This window comes from Bubalus kerabau, chromosome 5 (genome assembly GCF_029407905.1).
Source record: "Bubalus kerabau isolate K-KA32 ecotype Philippines breed swamp buffalo chromosome 5, PCC_UOA_SB_1v2, whole genome shotgun sequence".
In the NCBI taxonomy this organism is placed as follows: domain Eukaryota; kingdom Metazoa; phylum Chordata; class Mammalia; order Artiodactyla; family Bovidae; genus Bubalus; species Bubalus kerabau.
Genome location: NC_073628.1, coordinates 93,352,084 through 93,374,912, shown reverse-complemented (window position 1 = coordinate 93,374,912; position 22,829 = coordinate 93,352,084). Strand labels below are relative to the sequence as shown.

Sequence of the window (22,829 nt, the reverse complement as noted above, 5' to 3'; positions counted from 1 at the left end):
GAGATTTGACAGGTTCCAGGGTTTTGGAAGTATTCTATCTAAAGAAGCATAATAGAAAAAGGAATAGTGGATAAGAAAGATACAAGAGTATTTTCCCCCAAATCTGTGTCTGTTCTTTCATAACCAAATATAACACATTTTTAAAAAATGATAAAGTTTGTTTGGAAAAAAATTGAGGGTGTAGTAAGAAATATAGAGTTTAATAATATGAAGAACCCCCTGGTAACTGATGACGCTAATGGATTATTTTATCTGCTCCATAATGTCAAATGTAAACATTTTTAATTATCAAAATTTAATTGTAACATGTAGTAATACTTTAAAAATAACATTTTAGATTTATTTTGGTACTACATTCCATAAGGGATATAATTCTATATGATCCATATCAGGTTTTATTAGACTTGGGTCACAGCTTTGGCTAAAGATTTAATTTTTTATGACTTTCCATTGAGTTAAAAGGTATATTTGGTGCTCCACTCATTGTTGTTGTTGTCCTTATCTTGCTGCTACATGTGAAAGTTTGTTTCTTTATTGAGAATATAAATAAAATGAGTTACTTCTTGCTAACTTTCATTATAGACAGGGTCTTCATGCTACTTTTCTCGGCCAGGGAACAGGAGGAATTGCCTGGAGGACACAGCAGAAAACAAAAATAGAATATAATAGTCAAATAACCAAGTTTCCCCCTTGATCCTGGTGAATAGTTTGTAAAATTAGGTTGAGACTATCATATTGAGACTATTCTGCTTAATTTACTCGCTGTTTAGATTTGAAATACGTATTTCAAAGACTGTTATAGGAGAAAAGGAATCATGTCAAATATTTCAGATGAGTTAAGTTAAAAAGCATATATCTAACTATAAAATGTTATGGAAATGTTATAGAATTATGAAATGTTAGTGAAAGTTAAGGGGAAATGATAAATGCTCTTTAGATCATGACATGATTCTCATATGGGCTTATTTAGAAGCCTAGAGATAGTACTGTTTTACTAATGCCCACTGAATAGGAAAATAGAAGGTGTGAAATTCTTAATTTTTATATAGTGAAGCTTCTTTCCAGGTATTGTTAGTAATGTTCAGAATCCTAGATAGAGTGATGGCTAGAACAACACAATGAGAGCAGCAATTGATACAACAGAAATAAGAACAGGTCTGAACCAGTTGCAAAATAAGCAAGGCTTCAGAGGACTCCCAACCACTCTTGTCGTCATGGGTTTCAGTAACCGGTCCCACTGGGTCAGGATGGCGTTTCTAGCTCCTGGCCACTTTCCTGGGCCCACCAGCCTAAACTGGTATGGGGTGCAAGGGCCAAAGTAGACCTCCAATGCCAACTTTGGATCTGTGAGAAACAGCCATGGGATGTTGGGCTTTGCCCCAATGAAGGAGGCAAGTTCATCCATATAAACAACATAATCCGTCTGTATGGTATCACTTTTGCCAAACCTAGAGGAGGGAGAGAAACAAGACTGTGGCTATCCGAGCTTCGTGTAGAAACAAGAACAGGGAAAATGCCTCACACCTTTTTATCCATGCAAATCAACATCGATCCTTTTGTTGGTAAGGGGATTATTGCTCATTATCCAGTACTTTGTAGATTTTACTGAAGGACTTTCATACTGATCTCACTTGGACATTCCACAACACAAGGCTGCTGAGAAAGGCATTTTTATCCACATTTACAAGTAGAGGAATTGTCTCTTGCTCACGTGAAGTTATTAATTCATGGCCACTGAGCTGATGAGTGACAGAGGTAGGACTGGAGCCTAGTTCTTCTGGCTAGTTGTTGTGTGGCTGAGTCATTTTATTAGAGCCACCTATTGGAAGGCATCCTGACATTTTAGAGGATTTATGAGCTAGAAAATTGAAGTCCACATCCATGTGTTCCCAAGCTCCTCTGATTTTTAATCTTTCTGGGTCTCTCTTTTATGCTATATTGCAGGAGATATGGAGGGCTGAAACAGGATTTAGTGGCCTATCAGGTGCAAAGTATAACCTTGATAACTATTTGTTGAATGGCTGAATTTAGCTCATAGCTGTCACCCTAATGGTCCCACTCAGGAGTATTCAAGACTAAAAGAGTTCTAAGTATTCACAAAGTCAGATTTTGCTATGAAAATTCTAGATCCCCTTTACCATAGATGTTCTTACAATTTGAGCTTTTTCCCCATTTTTTCATCAATATCATTCATCATGTCCTTGACAGAAGGCAAAGGGCAAGTTCCTAAAAAAAAAAAAAAAGTGGGAAGACATGATAATAGTTAAATAAGTCTGAGCCTGCAATGTTTCTTTTTTAATAATGAGTTGTGAATTGCATTAGTATTTTCAAATTTTGCTGTCATTATCTAGCAAAATAATATCTTGAACAAATACCCAGGGAGTCATTCTGAGACAAACATATAGGTCATTCCTAATCTTCTCAGAGATGATACTTGTCACAGTGATTAAAACCAAATAACCTTTCATCTTTCTATCTTTGCTCTTAAACTGGTTATTGGATTTAAAAATCAGTTTGAAGGATTATATTCTACTCTCTCAGCTTTATTTTTAAGTATGTCATCTAATAAATTATAGTCAAAGGTATATTGACATCTCTTTTTTAAGATTTAACAAACAGATCTTTATAGGAAGTTATCTTGCTTTGCCCAAAAAAGGGAATTTCTAACAGATAAGAAAGAGAATTTAACAAAGCTACAAGGGTCTCTCTGGAAAGCCAACAGTTTCTGAATGAGACTGTGGATGTGGACTGTCTTCAAGTCACCAAGGATATAGGGAGGTCCTGGGAGGCCAAATCTGAGTTGGGGCTGCCCCAGGATTTCAAGCTCTTCCTGGCATTAACTTACAGAATTCTCTAAAACCTAGACCCAAACTTTTGTAGTTGGAGATGCTTCAAATCTAGTGTGATTTCTTTGGCAACTTTGGGGTCACTGGAACAAGACTAGAATTTCCAGTCTAGCTCTGATTGCTCAAAACCTACAATGACTCTCTGTTCCTGAAATCCCTACAGGCAGGATCATAAGAACAGTTTGTCAACATGGCCTTGTTCCAAACCTTGGAACTGGTTCTGTCCTTGGGCAAAAGGAGAGATAGAGAAGAGACTATATTCTGTAGTCCACCAGCTATTGCCATTGGGCTGCTTGTAACTGACCCCTTGGTCTGGTAATCCTATTCCCCCAAATTGGGTTGTTTGCCTTATATCTCATTTTCCCTAAGACTGAGTCTTTGCATCAATTCTTTGTTGGCTGGGTCTGTGCCCTGTCTCCTTTCTTCAGAGCTCAGGTTATAACTAGTATCTTCACAGAGAGTAAGTGAATATTTTATAAGCAGTTAAGACCTACTTTTTAATGCCAGTCTTTCTGAACCTGAATCCTGAGTTCAGTTCTAAGTAGGATTTCATTCCATCATTTTCCTGGCTGCTGCCTCACTGGAGAAACATCACCCTGAGACACATCTCTGCTTGGGACCAGGGGAGTGAAGGAGATTTAGAGAGATTGCTGATATGTAGGACCATAATGATGTGGTTGGGAGCCTGGTGGTGAGTGATGATGCAGGATATGTAGTTGCAGGTTCAAATATCCAGGATAAAAGAGCATTTAAACCCCAGCAAGTCAGGTAGGACTGGAAGCCTTACATTGGGTTTCAAAGGAAGCAGACCTGCTAAGATTCATTATCCAGAAGCTTCAGGTTTAAGACCAACCAGACTTTGCACATTACACTTTGACATCTTGATTTGTTCTTTAACCATAGCTTGGTTTTATTTTCTGAATCTGCGCACAATGGCATTCAAACCTTAATGTGAATCTGATTCCAGTGCTTGGTGCTGGATGATGCTGCCTGCCTTCTTTGCTTGACCCCAATCAAGTTCATTGTTTCTTTTTTCTTTTTAAAATACAGGGACTTTGGATTCCTTTGCCTTAGAGAATGTCTACAACACCAAATGATTTCTGCTTCTACTGATCCACTGCTTGTTCTTATCTGATACATGGCAAGGAAGAAAACAGAGCAAGAAAACCACTTCCTTTCCAGAAATCATACTTTTTTTCATGAATGTGGATATTTAAAGTTGCTGTATATTGGCTTTGAAACATCTTCTTTCATTAACCTTTCAAGCAATATCATTCTATTGAGTTTTAAAAATCTTAATTTTATAAAGTTCTTCTGCACCTAAGATGAGAAGCTCAGGTATTCTCAAGTTTAATGAAAGGTCTTGGATAATTGACAATTCTAAGGAGTTATAGGGCTTAACAGGTGGTGCCAGTGGTAAAGAACCCATCTGCCAATTCAGGAGACATAAGACATGTGAGTTCAAGCCCTGGGTTGGGAAGATCCCCTGGAAGAGGAAGTGGCAACCCACTCCAGCTTTATTGCGTGGAGAATCCCATGGACAGAGTAACCTGGCAGGATTTGGTCCATGGGGTAACAAAGAGTCGGATATGACTGAAGCAACCGAGCATGCAAGGAGTTATAAATCACAAAAACACTCTTGAATCACTGTCTTGTACTATTGTTTATGACAATCTAATATATTTTAAATTGCTTATAGAATATAGTACCAAAAATATAGAATTATAGATTCTGGAAACTGGGTGGGACCTAGGATTTGTTCCTTGTTAATAGGAATATTATTTTCCTAAAGACTCAAAGGCATTCTCATCTTCCCCATCAATGAGATTCTTTGTCTACTTACCCTTAATTACTTGTACTGCCCAGCGAGACTGCAGGTCAGTAGTGGGGATGACAGCTCCAAGGGACTGGACAAGGCCAATCACAGCCAAGGTTGGCTTTTCCAGTGGAGGTGGGAAGATGCCTTTAAATAAGGTGACCTCATTGTCTCTGCTCTTAATGATGGAGTCATCAAGGAAGGGGTAGGCATAACTATAGCCTGTTGCAAAGATGACATAGTCAATGGCCTTAAACACTGTCCCATCCTCAAAAATAGCTGAATCTTCTGTAAACTCCTTCACATTTGGCTTAATGGTCACAATGCCACATAAAATGCGAGCTGGGAGTTCGTCATTGAACACAGGCTCTTTCCTCAGGGTGCTGTGTGGAAAACAGAAACAAGCATTAGAACAGTACCGTTTCCTTTGTTTTATTGGTCCATAATTAATTGATAGGAAAAACCTACCTAAGGTTTTTTAATGTTCCATGGAGTGTCATCAATATGGCTGATAGATAAAACTTATGTAAGGCCACATTGTGGAGTAACAGAAGTTGGTTTTTGCTAATCCCTTCTCTATTTCCTTTGATCTTTCTCTCTTTTCCCACTGAAGTCTTCCCAAATCCCAGAATAAACACTCAGATCATATCCCCTATATCAGGAAAAACAAAGGTCAGAGTACCTGGGTCTTTAAATTTCTTTCTTTGCTACTAATCAACTGTGAGCCTTGATCAAATTAAATTTTCTTATTTTCTCTTGCCTCATCTTCCTCACCTGAAGTGGCAATAACTGCTATACCTATCTCAAATCATTGGCAGACCTAAGTAATATAAAGAATTTGGCACAGTCTGTAGCACATAGATAGTGCTTGAAATGTTAGCCATTATTCTTAATGTAACATTTTCCAAAGTGATCATTGTGATGTAAAGAAGATCAAATAGGAGGAAGGAAGTCAAAGGTGGAAGGCTGCAGCCAGGTTCTATCATAGAGGGTGAAGTGTGAACCCCATGCAGACAAAGCCATGTCAGGTGAGGAAGTGAGGGTCTAGGAATTTAAATAAGGCCAGGAGAAGAAGAGGAAACTAGAAATCTGGAAAGAGAGAGCTTTTGATTATTTTTTATTCAGTAATATCTCTAGTGAGTCCACAGAACTCTGTCTTAGGAGTGAACGCAATAATGTTGGAAGAAAAGACATGGTTCTTATAGGATAACGGGAACTGTGTGTGTGTGTGAGAGAGATGCTTCTGGGGAGGAAACTGAGCCAGACAATGAGATTGGTTGGACTGCTGGTTGGAAGGAGGCTGGATTCAACCACTTGAATTATCTGCCATTTATCTTAAACTCACTTCTATGTTGAAACTTCCTTTGTCAAGGCCACCAGGATCTTCAAGCCACCAGATCCAGTGGCCCACTCTTACTCCTTATTTTACCTAATTTATTAGTTAACTCACACCTGATGGTTTCCTCCTCCTTGAAACACTGTGTTCGTTTTGCTTTCATGTCATCACTCACTCTTGATTCCTTTCTACCTACCTTGCTATACCTCACTATTACTTCTCAGTGTCCTCTGCTGAATTCTTCTCTTCCTGACCTCTAAATAGCAACATGCCTCAGGTCTTCTGTCTTCTCTGTTGACATTCATTCTTCAAGAGATGTCATCTAGTTTTCATTTATTTAAATACTATCTATATTCTGACCAGTCCACATTTTAAACTTATGGTTTGAATCTCTCTTCTGTCTTATGTACCCACTGCTGTTCCACGTTCTTCTATGCAAATACCAAACAGGCATTCCAACTTTAATACATTTAAAACTAAACTTCTGCTTCTCCCATGGTTGTCCACATCTCAGTAGACATCACCTCCATCTTTGCTCCCTTGCTCAGATCAAAAGTCTGAAAGACATCCTTGACATTTTATTTGCTTTCACATTTGCTATTCAATTGAACAGAAAATCCTGTTCACTTTACCTTCAAACTCTTATCCCAATCTGACAACTTCTGAGCACTGATGATCCTAGTTCAGGTCACCTTCCCATCTCATCTAGGTTTTTGATAATAGCCTCTTAACCAGTCTTTCCACTTCCTTCCTTGACCTACCCTCTACAATGAGTTATGGCCATAACAGCCAAAGTGGTCTCTTCAAACTAACTTAGACTTTGTCTCCAGTTTGGTCAGATGCCTGCTATGGTTTCGCACTGCATTCAGAGTAAAGGCCAGAGTGTTTACAATGGCTTCCAAGACGTAGCGTCAACTGGCTATTTTGATGTCTCTGGTTTCATTTCCTGCTATTCTCCCTAGTCTTCTTCTCCAAGAAAAGAAGCCGCTGTATTTTGTCAAACATGCCAGTCATACCCCTGAAGAGATGATGTCCTAGCTGTTTCTACCATCCAGAATAGTCTTCTCCAGATACCCTTATGGCTCATTTTCTCATTTCCTTCAGAAATTTGCTTGAAAGCTTTTTCAGTGAGACCTTCTCTAAGGGTTGTTTAAAATTGTCTTGATGTTATCCCCTGTTACCCTTATCTGCCTTATTTAGATTTCATGCTATTTGTGTCTGTTTCCCATTATTAGAATGTAAGCCCCATGAGGATAGGGATTTTATGAGTTTGTTCAGTGCTATATCCACAGGTCCTGGCACATAATAAAAGCTTAATAACTATTTGTTGACTTAATGAATTAACTTTGATGTAAACAGCTTAGAACTTGGGTTTTTTCACCCATGTCAAAGCAATTTTTTATCATGTGATTGGCTTGGAGGATATTATAGGAGAGAGTGAGGAGAAGGCTGAAGATGAAAACACTGTGGCCATAGATCAGTGGGAGGGTTCCATTAAAGGGCAGGTAATGAGAGCAATGCACTCATCTCACACACTAGTAAAGTAATGCTCAAAATTCTCCAAGCCAGGCATCAGCAATACGTGAAGCATGAACTTCCAGATGTTCAAGCTGGTTTTAGAAAAGGAAGAGGAACCAGAGATCAAATTGCCAACATCCGTTGGATCATCAAAAAAGCAAGAGAGTTCCAGAAAAACATCTATTTCTGCTTTATTGACTATGCCAAAGCCTTTGACTGTGTGGATCACAATAAACTGTGGAAAATTCTGAAGGAGATGGGAATATCAGACCACCTGACCTGCCTCTTGAGAAACCTAAATGCAGGTCAGGAAGCAACAGTTAGAGCTGGACATGGAACAACAGACTGGTTCCAAATAGGAAAAGGAGTACACCAAGGCTGTATAGTGTCACTCTGCTTATTTAACTTCTATGCGGAGTACATCATGAGAAACACTGGGCTGGATGAAGCACAAGCTGAAATCAAGATTGCCGGGAGAAATATCAATAACCTCAGATATGCAGATGACACCACCCGCATGGCAGAAAGTGAAGAGGAACTAAAAAGCCTCTTGATGAAAGTGAAAGAGGAGAGTGAAAAATTTGGCTTAAAGCTCAACATTCAGAAAACTTAGATCATGGCATCTGGTCCCATCACTTCATGGGAAATAGATGGGGAAACAGTGGAAACAGTGTCAGACTTTATTTTTGAGGGCTCCAAAATCACTGCAGATGGTGACTGCAGCCATGAAATTAAAAGACACTTACTCCTTGGAAGGAAAGTTATGACCAACCTAGATAGCATATTGAAAAGCAGAGACAGTATTTTGTCAACAAAGGTCTGTCTAGTCAAAGCTATGTTTTTTCCAGTAGTCATGTATGGATGTGAGACCATACATGACTGTTGGACTGTTTATGGTCCACAGTTGGACCATAAAGAAAACTGAGCGCTGAAGAATTGATGCTTTTAAACTGTAATGTTGGAGAAGACTCTTGAGAGTTCCTTGGACTGCAAGAAGATCCAACCAGTCAGTCCTAAAGGAAATCAGTCCTGAATATTGATTGGAAGGACTGATGCTGAAACTGAAACTCCAATATTTTGGCCACCTAATGCGATTCACTGACTCATTGGAAAAGACCCTGATTCTGGGAAAGACTGAAGGCAGGACGGGAAGGGGATGACAGAGGATGAGATGGTTGGATAGCATCACCGACTCAATGGACATGCATTTGAGCAAGCTTCAGGAATTGGTGATGGACAGGGAAGACTGGCATGCTGCAGTCCATGGGGTCACAAAGAGTTGGACACGACTGAGTGACTGAACTGAACTGAATGAGAGTGAAGCACCAAGTCCTGCTTTGCTTAACTTTGCAGTTAAGAAAGCGGTTTTAGAGCAAGGTGGCTAAGAGTGAGGCACTTTGGAGTCAGCAGATCTGAACTTGTTTCAATCACCATTTTTGACTTCCTAGCTGTGGGGCTTTGGTAAACCACAGTTTTCTCATCTCTCAAATGAAGATTATAATAGAGCCATCATCATAGTTGCTGTGGCTCATAAAGAATCTGCCTGCAATGCAGGAGACCGGGGTTTGATCCCTGAGTTGGGAAGATCTCCTGGAGAAGGGAATGGCAACCTAGTCCGACGTACTGCAACCTACTCCTATTCTTGCCTGGAGAATTCCATGGACAGAGGAGCCTGGTGGGCTACAGTCCATGGGGTCGCAAAGAGTTGGACACGATGGAGACTAACTTTTTCATAGTCGTCGTGAGAGTAAAGTGAGATAATGCATGTCTGAGACTTAATAAGGCTCTGACATGTATTAAGTACTTAAAAACATGTTGACTATTATTATCATTACTCTAGGGAGTAAACGGAGAAGGCAGTGGCACCCCACCCCAGTACTCTTGCCTGGAAAATCCCTGGACGGAAGAGCCTGGTAGGCTGCAGTCAGTGGGATCGCTAAGAGTCGGACACGACTGAGGGACTTCACTTTCACTTTTTACTTTCATGCATTGGAGAAAGAAATGGCAACCCACTCCAGTGTTCTTGCCTGGAGAATCCCAGGGCCGGGGAGCCGGTGGGCTGCCGTCTCAGGGGTCGCACAGAGTTGGACACGACTGAAGCGACTTAGCAGCAGCAGCAGCAGGGAGTAAAACTCTTGACCTGTTATATAACTTTCCAGCTATGCAAATCTGGTAAGGAGAACTGTGAAACAGGAAAACACTCCTAATTTTTGCAATTCTTTGTCCTCTGAAATGTGAGAGGTGATTACTTCACTTTGATTTGTCTAGGGGTTATTTCACATATTAGGGTTGTTGACAGTGAAATAAAAGTTAGCAGGCATTTCATGTTTAACTCTGCTTTACCCGTTTAAAGGCATCAAGCCGTAGTTCTCGTGCTTGAATCTGGCGTTCATTTGCTTCATGTACCACCAGTCAGAGATGACTGTGGGTAAGGTGTTCTTGAGGCATGTTTCAAATCGAGTGATAAACAGCATGTCCCACGGATAGCCTTCATCCCAGACCCGGCTCATCACCCAGGAGCCACTTCGGGAGCTGATGATGACCTTGAAAAACACCAATTCAACTGTTAACGTGGTGACTGTAGTGGATATGCCTCTCAGATCTGCCTTTAGGATGGAGTTATTGCACCACTGCTGGGAGTGCCCAGAAGGCAGCCCTCAGCTCTCAGCCCTCTTTGGGAGTTGCTTTGGTGAAGAGGGGGCCTCCCCCAACATTTTATAATCTTTTTGGATCCCCTGCATTCAGTGACCAGTTGAAGGAGGAAGACAAAGACCTAGCCTCTCTCAATTTGTCTCACCCTCTCCTTCCCCTGCTGTGTCCACAAATCCATTCTCTACATCTGTATCTTTATTCCTGCCCTGCAAATAGGTTCATCTGTACCATGTTTCTAGATTCCATATATATGCTTCAATATATGATATATATATTTTTTCTTTCTGACTTATTTCACTCTGTATAACATGCTCTAGGTGCTCTGTGATGACCTAGAGAGGTGGGATGGGGGTGGGATGCAAGGGAGGCTCAAAAGGGAGGCAATATAGGTAAATAAAAATAAACATCTATACTGGTAAAAAAAAAAAAAAAATGACCCAGCCTCTCACTTCAACTAGGGACAATTTGGAAGGATTATCCTAGCTTCAGAGTAAATAAAGGAAAACTTCTTTCCCTTCCCTCAGAGGTATTCATCCAGAGAGCACTCCCAGATGAACTTCCTGCACTATAACCCATATCTTAGGATTAACACCTGTCAAATCATTTCTGTGGTATTCTCATCTTTTAGCCAAATCTTCTCTGGTGTAGGTGACCAATAACTGAATACTGGTCATATTTATTCTAGTGCTTGTTTGATGATCCCACTGGTTTTGGAAGAATTTATTAGACACATTAGACACCAAACATCCCAAAGAAGAAGCTTGTTGAATGACATCATTCCAGCTGATGTTCTGCCTTTGCCACATCAAGCTATTTAAAATCCCACCTGTTACCAAAGGGCATTGAGCTATATGAACCACTACTTAGTCTTTGCATCAAGGACTCTGCCCTCCCCGCTTTCTTTCACACTTTTCAAATGGTATGGCTGGCCTTTTAAAGATAGTTCCCTGAGTATCAGGGAGGCATACTTTTTCGGCTATGTGGCTGAGTTCTGAGGCGATGTCACAGCCCGAGTTCCCCAGACCAATCACCAGGACTCGCTTCCCCTTGAAGATTCCTGGTTCTTTATAGTCCCGGCTATGGAAGCATTTGCCTTTAAAAAGTTTTATTCCTGAGTGAAAAAGTGGAAAACATGTGAATTATTTTGATTTTCACTGAAAAAACTGCTATAACAGAACTTGTCAGTGAATACGGTTACAACAATAGGAATTTTAATACTTAAACTATATTAGATACAGTATATCTAATTGTATAGATATATGTGCTCAGTCATGTCCAACTCTTTGCGACCTTATGGACCATAGCCCACCAGGCTCCTCTGCCCATGGGACTCTTCAGGCAAGAATACTGGAGTGGGTTGCCATGCCCTCCTCCAGGGGATCTTCCTGATCCAGGGATTGTACCTGCATCTCCTGCATTGGCAGGCAGATTCTTTTACCACTGAGCTGCCTGGGAAGCCCATTAGATACAATAAAAGCATATTTTAATTTAATGTGTACTTTTATAAACTATACTTTTTTTTGTATACATAAAAAAGACATCATCAAGGTTATTTCTTCATGCAAGATGTGTGGATGGCAGCGTAAACTTTGACCTTACCTGGAAAGGACTCTTTAGGTATGTTGGGGTACACATGATGTCCAGAACAAATCATTACGGCATCAAAGACAGCTGATTCCTTTTTACCGTCCTTTTCAGTGATAACATCCCATTGGCCAGTGGTTGGGAAATCGGGACGCTTATTTACACTGGATACAATTGTCTAAGAGAAACACAGAAAGATAATCTTCTTTACTGTATGCTAAAAGGCAGATTTGTCACCAACAGCATCAAATAGTATGAAGAAAATCCTTAATAGCGCCTTAGGGAAAACACTTAATTCATTATGAAGGTGCATATTATAAATTCAAAGTTCCTTTTTAATAAGTCAAAGCATAAAACGATCTATATGATTTTTAAAAATATTTATTTATTTTTGGCTGTGCTGCATCTTTGTTGCTTCACAGGCTTTCTCTAGTTGCAGTGAGCGGGGGCTATGCTCTAGTTATGGGGCGAGTGCTTCTCATTGTGGTGGCTTCTTTTGTTGCAGAGCACAGGCTCTAGGGAACGCAGATTTCAGTAGTTGTGGTGCAGAGTGTAGGCTCAGTGGTTGTAACTCTCAGGCTTAGTTGCACATGGCACAGGGGATCTTCCTGGACCAGGGATCAAACCAGTGTCCTTTGCATTGCAAGGCAGATTCTTATCCATTGGACCACTAGGGAAGCCCCTATCTATGTGTGTGTGTGTGTGTGTGTGTGTGTGTGTGTGTTTTTAAATCCCCACATAGTTCCTTGTGTATGACCAGTATTCTCTGCAGTACAAGAGAGATTCATTTTGGGGCTCTGACGATTGAATTACAGTTTACAAGAGGCAGGTAGCCCATGTAGTAAATAATCTGGTGGCCAATAATTTAAATAGTAACAGCAATTTCCTAACGTATTTCTTTAGCCATTTTATTTTTTTTAAACTGCTTTAAAGCCTTTATTTGATCTTCAGAATAATTCTACAAGATACATAGTTGCTTCATTTTACATATGAAATGGAGACTTAAAGAAGTTAAATAATGTGCATAAAATCCAATAACTAGGTTCAAACTTTAAATATAGGTCCTTAATTCTACAGCTGTTTCTCCCACTGACTTTCCAATTTCATTCTTTAGGTGGTTCATATTTTGGTCGAGACAGAGTTTATATGAAATAGATCCTGTAAAAATACAGCATTTTTTTACTCTCATCCTTTTGCTATGTGTTTGAAGTTAAATTTACACTTAATTAAAAGTCAGCCAAGGAAGCATCTCTGATCTCAATTATGGTGCCTGCCTTGTAGCTACATGATGAGGAAGATACTATTTAGGACTGTTCTCTTCCAAAGGACAGGAAACACCCAACCCTGACTTGGTAACATTTCTGAGGCAGTCTCACTCAAGTGACAACACGCTTTTCTTTTTCTTCTGTGTCCAAGTCATACCACGCTGTTTCTTAATAAAGTAAGAGAATGAGCTGGACTGAGAAGTGAAGGCAGAGTTAAAAGCGCTTGCAGGGTTGTTGTTCTATCGCATTTCTCTCTGTAGGTTTGAAGATGATGCCAACTGGCCAAGAGTTACAAGTTTCCTTCCCAAATGAATTATGTAACTTTCACTATTTCATAACGTGGACACTCCCTATAAATTGGAACATATGGCTTCTCAAGGGAAAATTTCCATAAACAGTATTGAGGGATATAAGGGAGAAAGAAATGAGGCCAGGGTGTCTATTACAGTAGGCCTTCAAGGAAGGAGGATTCTATTATTTTTTTTTTAAACTTTGTACTTGTATGGTCATTGAGTTTTGTGAAGATGCACTGATATTAAACACTATCAGGGTTTTGTCATTATTGGAGTGAAATGAACCCTGCAGCTTCCTTAATGGTCTCTTTACTAGATTAAGAAGGCTACCTTTCCCAGATCATCAAAACATAGAAAGACTTTCCAACTTTGCCAAATGATCATAGAATCATACGGCATCTCAGCATTCGAAATTAAGAGCTACTCTCTAGTTGCGGTAGGAAGGCTTCTCTTGTTGCAGAGCACAGGCTCCAGGGCATGCAGACTTCAGGAGTTGCGGCATGTGGGGCTCAGAAGTTGCAACTCTTGGGCCTAGTTGCTCTGTGTATGTGGGATCTTCCCAGACCAGAGATTGAACTGGTGTGCATTGCAAGGCAGATTCTTATCCACTGGACCTCCAGGGAAGCCCCTATCTATGTTTTATTAAACTTTATTTCCACGTGGTTCCTTGTGTATGACCAATATTCTCTGCAGTATAAGAGTGATTCCTTTTGGAGCGCTGACAATTAAGTTATAGTTTACAAGAGCCATGTAGAACATGTAGTAAATAATCTGGTGGCCAATAATTTTTGTATTAACAGCAATTTCCTAATATACTTCTTTGTCATTTTATTTTTAATGTTGTTGTCTCAAAATGAAAGATATCATCTATATCCAGAGTGTAAGTTCTCATGTTTTAGTATGCTTAAGGATCACCTGGAAAATCTTATTTTCTGACACAAACATTTAAGCTTATACTTTTCATAAAAGTTTTTGTGGTCTCTACTTGCCATAAATATTGATATATCAAATTAAATTATCATTTAGCTCTAAATATTTAAAAATTTCCCCTGAAATTTCTTTTTTTGACCTGTAAATTGTTTAGGAATAATGAGTTCTTAATTTACAAATTCATGTCTACCCAAGCATTTTTTTTCTTTGCTCTGATTTCTAAGCTTATGGTATTTTGGTCCAAGAACTATGTGTAGTTAAAAATTTCCTACATATTCTTAAGAAGAATGTATGCTTTCTAAATTTAGGGTCAAAGAAGCCATACTGTTAAAATTGTTTACAATTGAGAAAGAGATAGTGAAAGGAACAAATGGGAATCTTTTAATAACTATAGAATTCCTCACAGTTACGCCCCCAATAAGTTTTTTAAATAATATCTTACCTTAAATTGTATGTATTTCAGGAGGTTCTTTTCTTTGGCAAACATAGTAATATATTCCTGGAGCTTGCTGTTGTGCATAAAGTTAGGAAAATCATCAGGAAATGGGAAGTCTGGAAAACATGTCATCTCTTTGGAAGAGTTGGTAAAGACTGACCGATAAATGCTGGCCCTGCCTTCTTCTACATGGTCCTGTGAAAGAAACATTTTAAATGGAACAGAGTTTGTAAATGAGTATATTTATCATGGTCAGGACCAGTCCCAAAGAATTATCACTCATTTTTGATTGGTTTTTTCCAAAAGTAAATGCAATAAGATGAGGCATAAATTAACTTCACTTAAATAATTTGATGATAATCAAAGGAACTTAGAATGTTGAAAAATATATCTTTATTCACATCTTTTCTGAGGGAAACAGATTCTGCATTTCATCATGTCCTTTTAAGAATATATAATTGGATTAATTTTGTTGCTTTGAACCATTAATTACAGTGATAGTATTTCCCAAAATTTACCTGTGCACGATTTCAATATGCCAACTCATGAGCATGGACAGGCAATGTGATGTATACATGCAATGGAACATTATTCAGCCTTAAAAAGAAAGGAAGGTCTGATACATGCTGGGATATACATTAATGTTGAGGACATATGCTGAATGAAGTAGACAAGTCACAAAAAGACAAATTCTGTATGATTGTATTTATCTGAGATACCCAGAGTGATCATGTTCACAGAGACTAAGAGAGTGGTGGTGGCTTGGGGCCAGGGAGAGCACCTTAGTTGAAATCGATTTAACCAAGATTTCATACTGGTTAAGGTAGACTGGTTTTTTACCCTTTATTTGTCAAATTTTAAAAGCACCTTTAAACACTGAATATTTAATATTTACATTAAAATATGACTGCAAGGAGATCCAACCAGTCCATCCTAATGGAAATCAGTCCTGAATATTCATTGGAAGGACTGATGCTGAAGCTGAAGCTCCAATATTTTGGCCACCTGATATGAAGAACTGAATCATTGGAAAAGACCCTGATGCTGGGAAAGATTGAAGGCAGAAGGAGAAGGGGATGACAGAGGATGAGATAGTTGGATGGCATCACTGACTCAATAAACATGAATTTGAGCAAGTTCAGGGAGTTGGTGATGGACAGGGAACCCTGGAATGCTGCAGTCCATGGGGTCACAAAGAGTCAGACAAGACTGAGTGACCAAACTGACATATTAGAAAGATTGAGCAAAACACCGAGGGCAGAGGGAATTTGTTTTCACATTTGAAATTCTGGTAAGATATCATTTCAAAGGCTCCCCAAAACAACCTGGGTTGGGGAGGGTTGACACTGAAGAGTCAAGTAGCAGTGATTAGGAAGAAGTAACATGATTAAGACGAGCTCGGACCTTAGTTTAGCTCTCTTGAACTCATTCAGTTTGAATAAAACATGAGTTCCCGCTTGTTGCCAAAGGGGATGCAGAAGTCATCTGAGACTCTTAGTAGCTAGTTTGCCAGAGAGTTGCCAAGGGTTGGGGGGCAGCTAAGTGGCATTTTAGTAGAGCTGAAGAATGGACCATTTGGGTCAGGGACTTAATGTGCAAACTCCACCTGGTAAGTGGAGTCTGTTCAGCTAGGAGTTTCACCAGCCCCTGACAGCTAAGGGAGGACAGTTCCAGGTTCATCAACTGGCCTTTGGTTGAAGATTACTGAAGGATAGGCATGAAGGGTAATCATCTACAATAGGAACATCAGGAGACCAGAGGATTCAGAGGACAGGCCCAAGACTGTTTGAATTTGGGAAATTTTGGCTTTGCTTCACCACAAGGTCATGTAAGTTCTATTTCTGCATAAGCCCAGAGACAGTTTTAGAAAGAGCTGAGGGACAAAGAAGGGAAACTAAAAGACTGATTATTGCTCCTAAAGAGACCTAGAGATTAAGCTGTGCCAAATGGGGGTCCTCCTTGGGTCTTAGCATGCTTTTATGTTTTTCTCTATGTATATTCTGGATATTTGTCTCGTCCTATTTATGCTAGATGTAAAAGAGTGGCCTGAACACTTAGTAGTCTAGTGTTACTTACAGATAAAACATTTCAAAATATTAAGATCTCACCAGAGAAAATGGGAGAGGATCTCCCTGGACAGAGTGAGAATTTTAAATTTGGCTGACATGCTTCACTCAACAATTTCATATTTCCCCTCAACTTATAATATGAGTTATATGGTAGACAGAATTTTAAGAATGACCCTTAGTGCATCTCCTCCTTGGGTAGTCATTTGCCCTTTGAGTATGGATGAAATCTGTAAATATCATATCACTCCTCTGACTATGTTGTTAAGTATTATTGAATCACATGATCCCTTTACAAGCAGAGTTTTCTCTGGCTGGTATCAGAAGTTAGAGGTTCAAAACATGAGGGGAATTCAGCTTGTTCCTGGTTTCGAAGATGGAGAGAGACATATGCCAAGCAATACTGGCAGACTTTAGGAGTTGAGAGGAATCCCATTTACAGCCAGCAAGGAAGCAAAGACCTTAATCTTGAAACAACAAGGAACTGAATTCAGCCTCCACTCTGTAGTATGCAGATTCTTTCCGTGTGCCTCCAGGTAAGAGCCCAGCCCAGGCAGCACCTAATTTTTGACCTCATGAAACCCTAACCAAAGAACCTAGCTGAACTATGCTGTACTTCTGATCTGTGTAAGTGAAAAGTGAAAGTGAAGTGGCTCAGTTGTGTCCGACTCTTTGTGACCCCGTGGACTGTAGCCCACCAGGCTCCTCCGTCCATGGGATTTTCAAGGCAAGAGTACTGGAGTCGGTTGCCATTTCCTTCTCCAGGGGATCTTCCCAACCCAGGGATCAAGCCCAGGTCTCCTGCATTGTAGGCAGATGCTCTTACCATCTGAGCCACCAGGGAAGTCCACTGATCTGTGTAACTGAGAGTAATAAAGAAACATTTTTAATGCTTTAGTTTGTGGTAATTTGCTACGCAGAAATAGAAAACTAATACAAAGTCCAAGGTAAAGTTTTGGAGCAAGGCAAAGTTGAGGAAAATTATGTAACAACAAAGGAGGAATTTTATATAATAAAAATGATGCAAACCCTTGAGACAGATTTGAGGTACTTTTGCAATTTTGGGTGTTCCAGGATAATAAATTTCCCTAGCAATGCTGAGCTGATTGGTCTTTAGTTTTTCTTAGGTTCCCCAAGAGCCATGGTTACTGAAAAAGGAGTTGCAGCATCAGCTAATCACATCATCTGTGACTTGCTATTAAAAAAAATATGTCATGAACATCTTATTGTTCCTATTTGGTATTATAGTGTATCTCAGAGTCCATGTATATAGACTGATCCTTTTAAGTTGATCATATGAGAAGTTCATAAGAGAATGACTAAGATCATAAATGACATTTTCAAATATAATAAATTTTTTTTGGGGGGGGCAAGTGATCAACAAAGAACCAAAACTTGCTTATCTATGGAAGTAGCTTTATCTATCTTTTTTAAGATTACTAAAGTAACTCAGACTTCTGATTACATATGAAAGATTATGCAGATGTATTTAACTCTTCTTCCCCTAAAATTGGGTTTCCCAGGTGGTGCTATTGGTAAAGAACCTTCTTCCCAATGCAGGAGATGCAGGAAACCTAGGTTCAATTCTAGAGTTGGGAAGATCCCCTGGAGTTCGAAATGGCAACCCACTCCAGTATTCTTGCCTGGAAAATTCCATGGACAGAAGAGCTTGATAGGCTACAGTCCATAGGCTTGCAAAGAGTCAGACATGACTGAAGTTGACTTAGCATGCACACACCCCTAAAATTACTGTAAAGGTATCAGAGGTATAAACCCACAGGGAAAAAAAGAAAAAAAAAGTGAAAGCAAACAAGAAACAACACTATTTTGAAAGTAGAACACAGGTGGATGAGTGCTAACTGACTTACCAGTTCAAAGAAAGCGGAAAGTTAAGTATGTGCTAAGTCGCTTCAGTTGTGTCTGACTCTTTGCGACCCTATGGACCATAACCCACCAGGTTTCTCTGTCCATGGGATTTTCTGGGCAAGAATACTGGAATGGGTTGTCATGACCTCCTTCCAGGGATCTTCCGGACCCAGGAATCTAATCAGCATCTCTTATGTCTCCTGCATTGGCAGGAGGTCTTTCTAACTAGTGCCACTTGGGAAGCCCAAAAGTTAAGACTGCTGCTGCTGCTAAGTCGCTTCAGTTGTGTCCGACTCTGTGCGACCCCATAGACAGCAGCCCACCAGGCTCCCCCGTCCCTGGGATTCTCCAGGCAAGAACACTGGAGTGGGTTGCCATTTCCTTCTCCAATGCATGAAAGTGAAAAGTGAAATAGCTCAGTCATGTCTGACTCTTAGCAACCCTATGGACTGCAGCCCACCAGGCTCCTCCGTCCATGGGATTTTCCAGGCAAGAGTACTGGAGTGGGGTGCCATTGCCTTCTCCAAGTTAAAACTAGATTTAATCAAATGGGAATCCAAATCAAATAGTGATCTTATAAGATATTCAAGGTCTACTGTCTTTTACTTCATATATTTTAATTTCATAGGAAACTACCAAGGAGGTACTCTCATTAAAAAGGAACCCTCTTACACTGTTGGTGGGAGTGCAAACTAGTACACCCACTCTGGAGAACAGTGTGGAGATTCCTTAGAAAACTGGAAATAGAACTGCCTTATGACCCAGCAATCCCACTGCTGGGCATACACACCGAGGAAACCAGAATTGAAAGAGACACGTGTACCCCAATGTTCATCACAGCACTGTTTATAATAGCCAGGACATAGAAGCAACCTAGATATCCATCAGCAGATGAATGGATAAGAAAGCTGTGGTACATATACACAATGGAGTATTACTCAGCCATTAAAAAGAATACATTTGAATCAGTTCTAATGAGGTGGATGAAACTGGAGCCTATTATACAGAGTGAAGTAAGCCAGAAAGAAAAACACCAATACTAATGCATATATATGGAATTTAGAAAGATAGTAACAATAACCCTGTATGCAAGACAGCAAAAGAGACATAGATGTATAGAACAGTCTTTTGGACCCTGTGGGAGAGGGAGAGGGTGGGATGACTTGGGAGAATGGCATTGAAACATATATAATATCATATATGAAACGAATCGCCAGTCCAGGTTCGATGCAGGATACAGGATGCTTGGGGCTGGTGCACTGGGACAACCCAGAGGGATGGTATGGGGAGGGAGGAGGGAGGGGGGTTCAGGATGGGGAACACGTGTATACCTGTGGCAGATTCATGTTGATGTATGGCAAAACCAATACAATATTATAAAGTAATTAACCTCCAATTAAAATAAATAAATTTATTAAAAAATAAAATGAGAGAATAAAAAAATAGTAGGAAGATTAAGTTTTCAGAAAACAGGGTTACCCAGGATAATAGCAGTGTGGTTAGCCTAGAGAAGGGAAACAATCCAGAAGAGTGTCTTTAAGAGATAGTTAAGAGAAGAATTAAGCCAGTGAAACACCTCATGTATTTAACTGTTCAGAGGAGAGTCAAAATTTGGTGGGAGAGGTTGGGGAGTGAATTAGAATAGCATTGTAAAATTAAATCAACAAAGACCACAAGGCAGTTACTAACTCCAGTGAAAACAAAAAGTTAATCAAGAAAGAAAGTATAATCAGAATCCACTAAGCAGCTTAGCAATGATATTTACATGGTTGTAATAATATAGACATGAAGGTTAATTAAACAAAAAGAATGGTATGACTGTAGGAATAAGAGAAAATGAAAAATTTTGTAAATGAATCTGTTCCCAAAATTCTAAGGGATTATTGTTTTTATGTAGCACGAGTCAAAATAAATTCTATAAATGCAGAGGAAATTACAAGAAATGAATCAAAAATGAACATGATGAAACAGAGAATTCAAATTCTACATATTAGAGTAAGAAGAGATCCAGGGTTACCTGATTTTCTGATTTTTCAAAAGAAGACATTTCCTTAGATTTTTATATGAAATATCCTGGTTTTAAAATAATGGACCGAAATTAAAAACATAGAGATCAAATAAAATGGACGAGCCAAGCCAGTTTGCTAACTCTACAACATATATAAACTATAGATTTTTGTCTGGCAATTTTGTGATCATCCACCTCATTGAAGTATCTTCTTTTTTGTAACCATTTTCCAACTGATATACTTCATGGTATAAAATCAGATAGTCAGCAGTTGATAATTTTTCATCCATTCTATTTTCTCTTTTTTAAGTTATCAATCATTTATCTTACTGAGTCTAAGCTTCTAAAAGAACATTAATTAATAGATCTTTAAGAGAGAACTTAATTTCCTGGAGGCAGTATTTTCCATCTTCATTTTGTTATAAATTTCTATCTTATTGTATTGTCACCTGAGGATTTCATTTTATTATTTTTTTCTTTCTTTTTTATTTATCATTATTTTTTTACTTTACAATATTGTATTGGTTTTGCCATACATTTTACTTACATATTTTTTCCAAAATTTGAGAATTTTTTGACTTAATCAGTTTTAGAAATGTTCCATGGACACTTGAAAATAAGGCATATTTCATCTTTTTAAAATACAGCATTTGTTGTATATCAACTAATGACAGACCAAAGTGCAAGATGCAGTGCTTGCTAAGTTACTATTTGACCGAAGCTATGATCCTTAAAAAATCAAAAACAAACAGGGAACAACTGTGTAAATATTAGTCAGTTCATAAGATTGCATTTTCAAATTTAAAGAGTCAAAAAAACTCTAAAAGGGACTCCAAAGAAAAACATTTTTCTTTCCTTAAAAAACTTAACATTGTTTTCTATCTGAAATGGTTTTCCCTTTGATGAAAGATCAAACTGTAGATCTCTCTTGTAAAGTTGCTAGTTCATAATGAAAAGCACGGAGCACTAGAAATTTAATTAGGGCTCATATAACTCAAAGATGTCAGGCCCCTAGAATACAAATTTTTAGTGTCATATTAGAATATTCCAATCACATCAAAAGCCAATGTGTCTGAGGCCTTGCTATTGATAAGTAATTCAGTGGTAGATTAGTTGCCAAATCTGCATCAGAAAGCAATGTGATTTTGAAATATGATAAGAGTTTTCTGCTATTCCCTTGGGTAGTTGACTCTGCTAGTGTGCATGTGGGATGTGAAGGTGGAGGAATTCACAGCTTTGGATGAGTTGAGGATGCTTGACAGTGATTATAGTCGACACAAGGAGAGACTAAATATTAAAGATCAAAGTGATACATAGGCTAGAAAAAAAATCAGAGGAAGTGAACAAAGGATTGCCTGCCCAGAAAAAGGAGACTTTATTCATGACACTTCAGGCCAAAATTCAGAAAATTTGTTGACATGTTGTTTGTGGAACTCCTGAGAAAGACCTTCTCCCTAGACCTGCAGCATAGTCATAAAGTATTTTCTCAGTGATCAAAGCAGGTGAGGCAAATACATCATTCTGCCTTTAGATCTGGGATAGAAGAAGGAACTGTTAATAGAAGGACCTAAGAAAGTGCTGTAGAAAAAAGCTACAAAAGCTTGAATTATGTGCACATTCCTTTTTTAATTTAATTTGGCTGCATTATGCAGCACACAAAATCTTAATTCCCCGACCAAGGATCGAACCCATGGCCTCTGCATTGGAAACGTGGATTCTTAAACACTGGACTGCCAGGGAAGTCCCTGCAGTTTTATTATTATTTATTTTTTACACTTAGCTTATGTTTGGATCTTAGAAAATGTAAAATGCTGACTTTATAAACTGTAATGAAAATACAAAATTTAACTTGATTTTATAGTATAATCCTGTAATGTGATTTCTAGGTATATTGCTACAGATTCATGGAGGTATTTGAGAAACACTGCAAGTCACAGTATCATTTGCATCTTCAAGTCCTCCCACAGAGGTGAAAAAATTAGGGAACGCTGAATAATCCACTGTATTAGTTCCATGTGGCCACTATGATAAATTACCACAGACCTGAGAGCTTAAGGTAACAGGAATCTATTCCCTCAGGATTCCAGAGGCCAGGAGTTGAAAACCAGCATCACCGGGCCTAAATCAAAGTGTTGGCAGGGCCAAGTCCATTCCAGAGGCTCTAGGGGAGATTCATTATCTCTTCCTGCTCCTGCTGGATGCCAGCATTCCTT

The 22,829-nt window shown here is 39.1% G+C and overlaps 1 protein-coding gene across 2 annotated transcripts in view; it reads right to left on the bottom strand.

The window, feature by feature from the left end:
* Nucleotides 1-265: 265 nt before the first annotated feature.
* Nucleotides 266-22,829, bottom strand: part of LOC129653007 (flavin-containing monooxygenase 3) — a 47,805-nt gene continuing 25,241 nt past the window's right edge. For both annotated transcript variants that reach the window (XM_055582215.1, XM_055582214.1), the window contains exons 3-9: nucleotides 14,683-14,871; nucleotides 11,768-11,930; nucleotides 11,137-11,279; nucleotides 9,860-10,059; nucleotides 4,690-5,045; nucleotides 2,154-2,226; nucleotides 266-1,448 (exon numbers count right to left, since the gene is read on the bottom strand). In XM_055582215.1, the coding sequence (XP_055438190.1) occupies nucleotides 1,106-1,448; nucleotides 2,154-2,226; nucleotides 4,690-5,045; nucleotides 9,860-10,059; nucleotides 11,137-11,279; nucleotides 11,768-11,930; nucleotides 14,683-14,871 (1,467 nt within the window). In that variant the 3' untranslated portion in view covers nucleotides 266-1,105. The remainder of the gene's footprint in view (nucleotides 1,449-2,153; nucleotides 2,227-4,689; nucleotides 5,046-9,859; nucleotides 10,060-11,136; nucleotides 11,280-11,767; nucleotides 11,931-14,682; nucleotides 14,872-22,829) is intronic.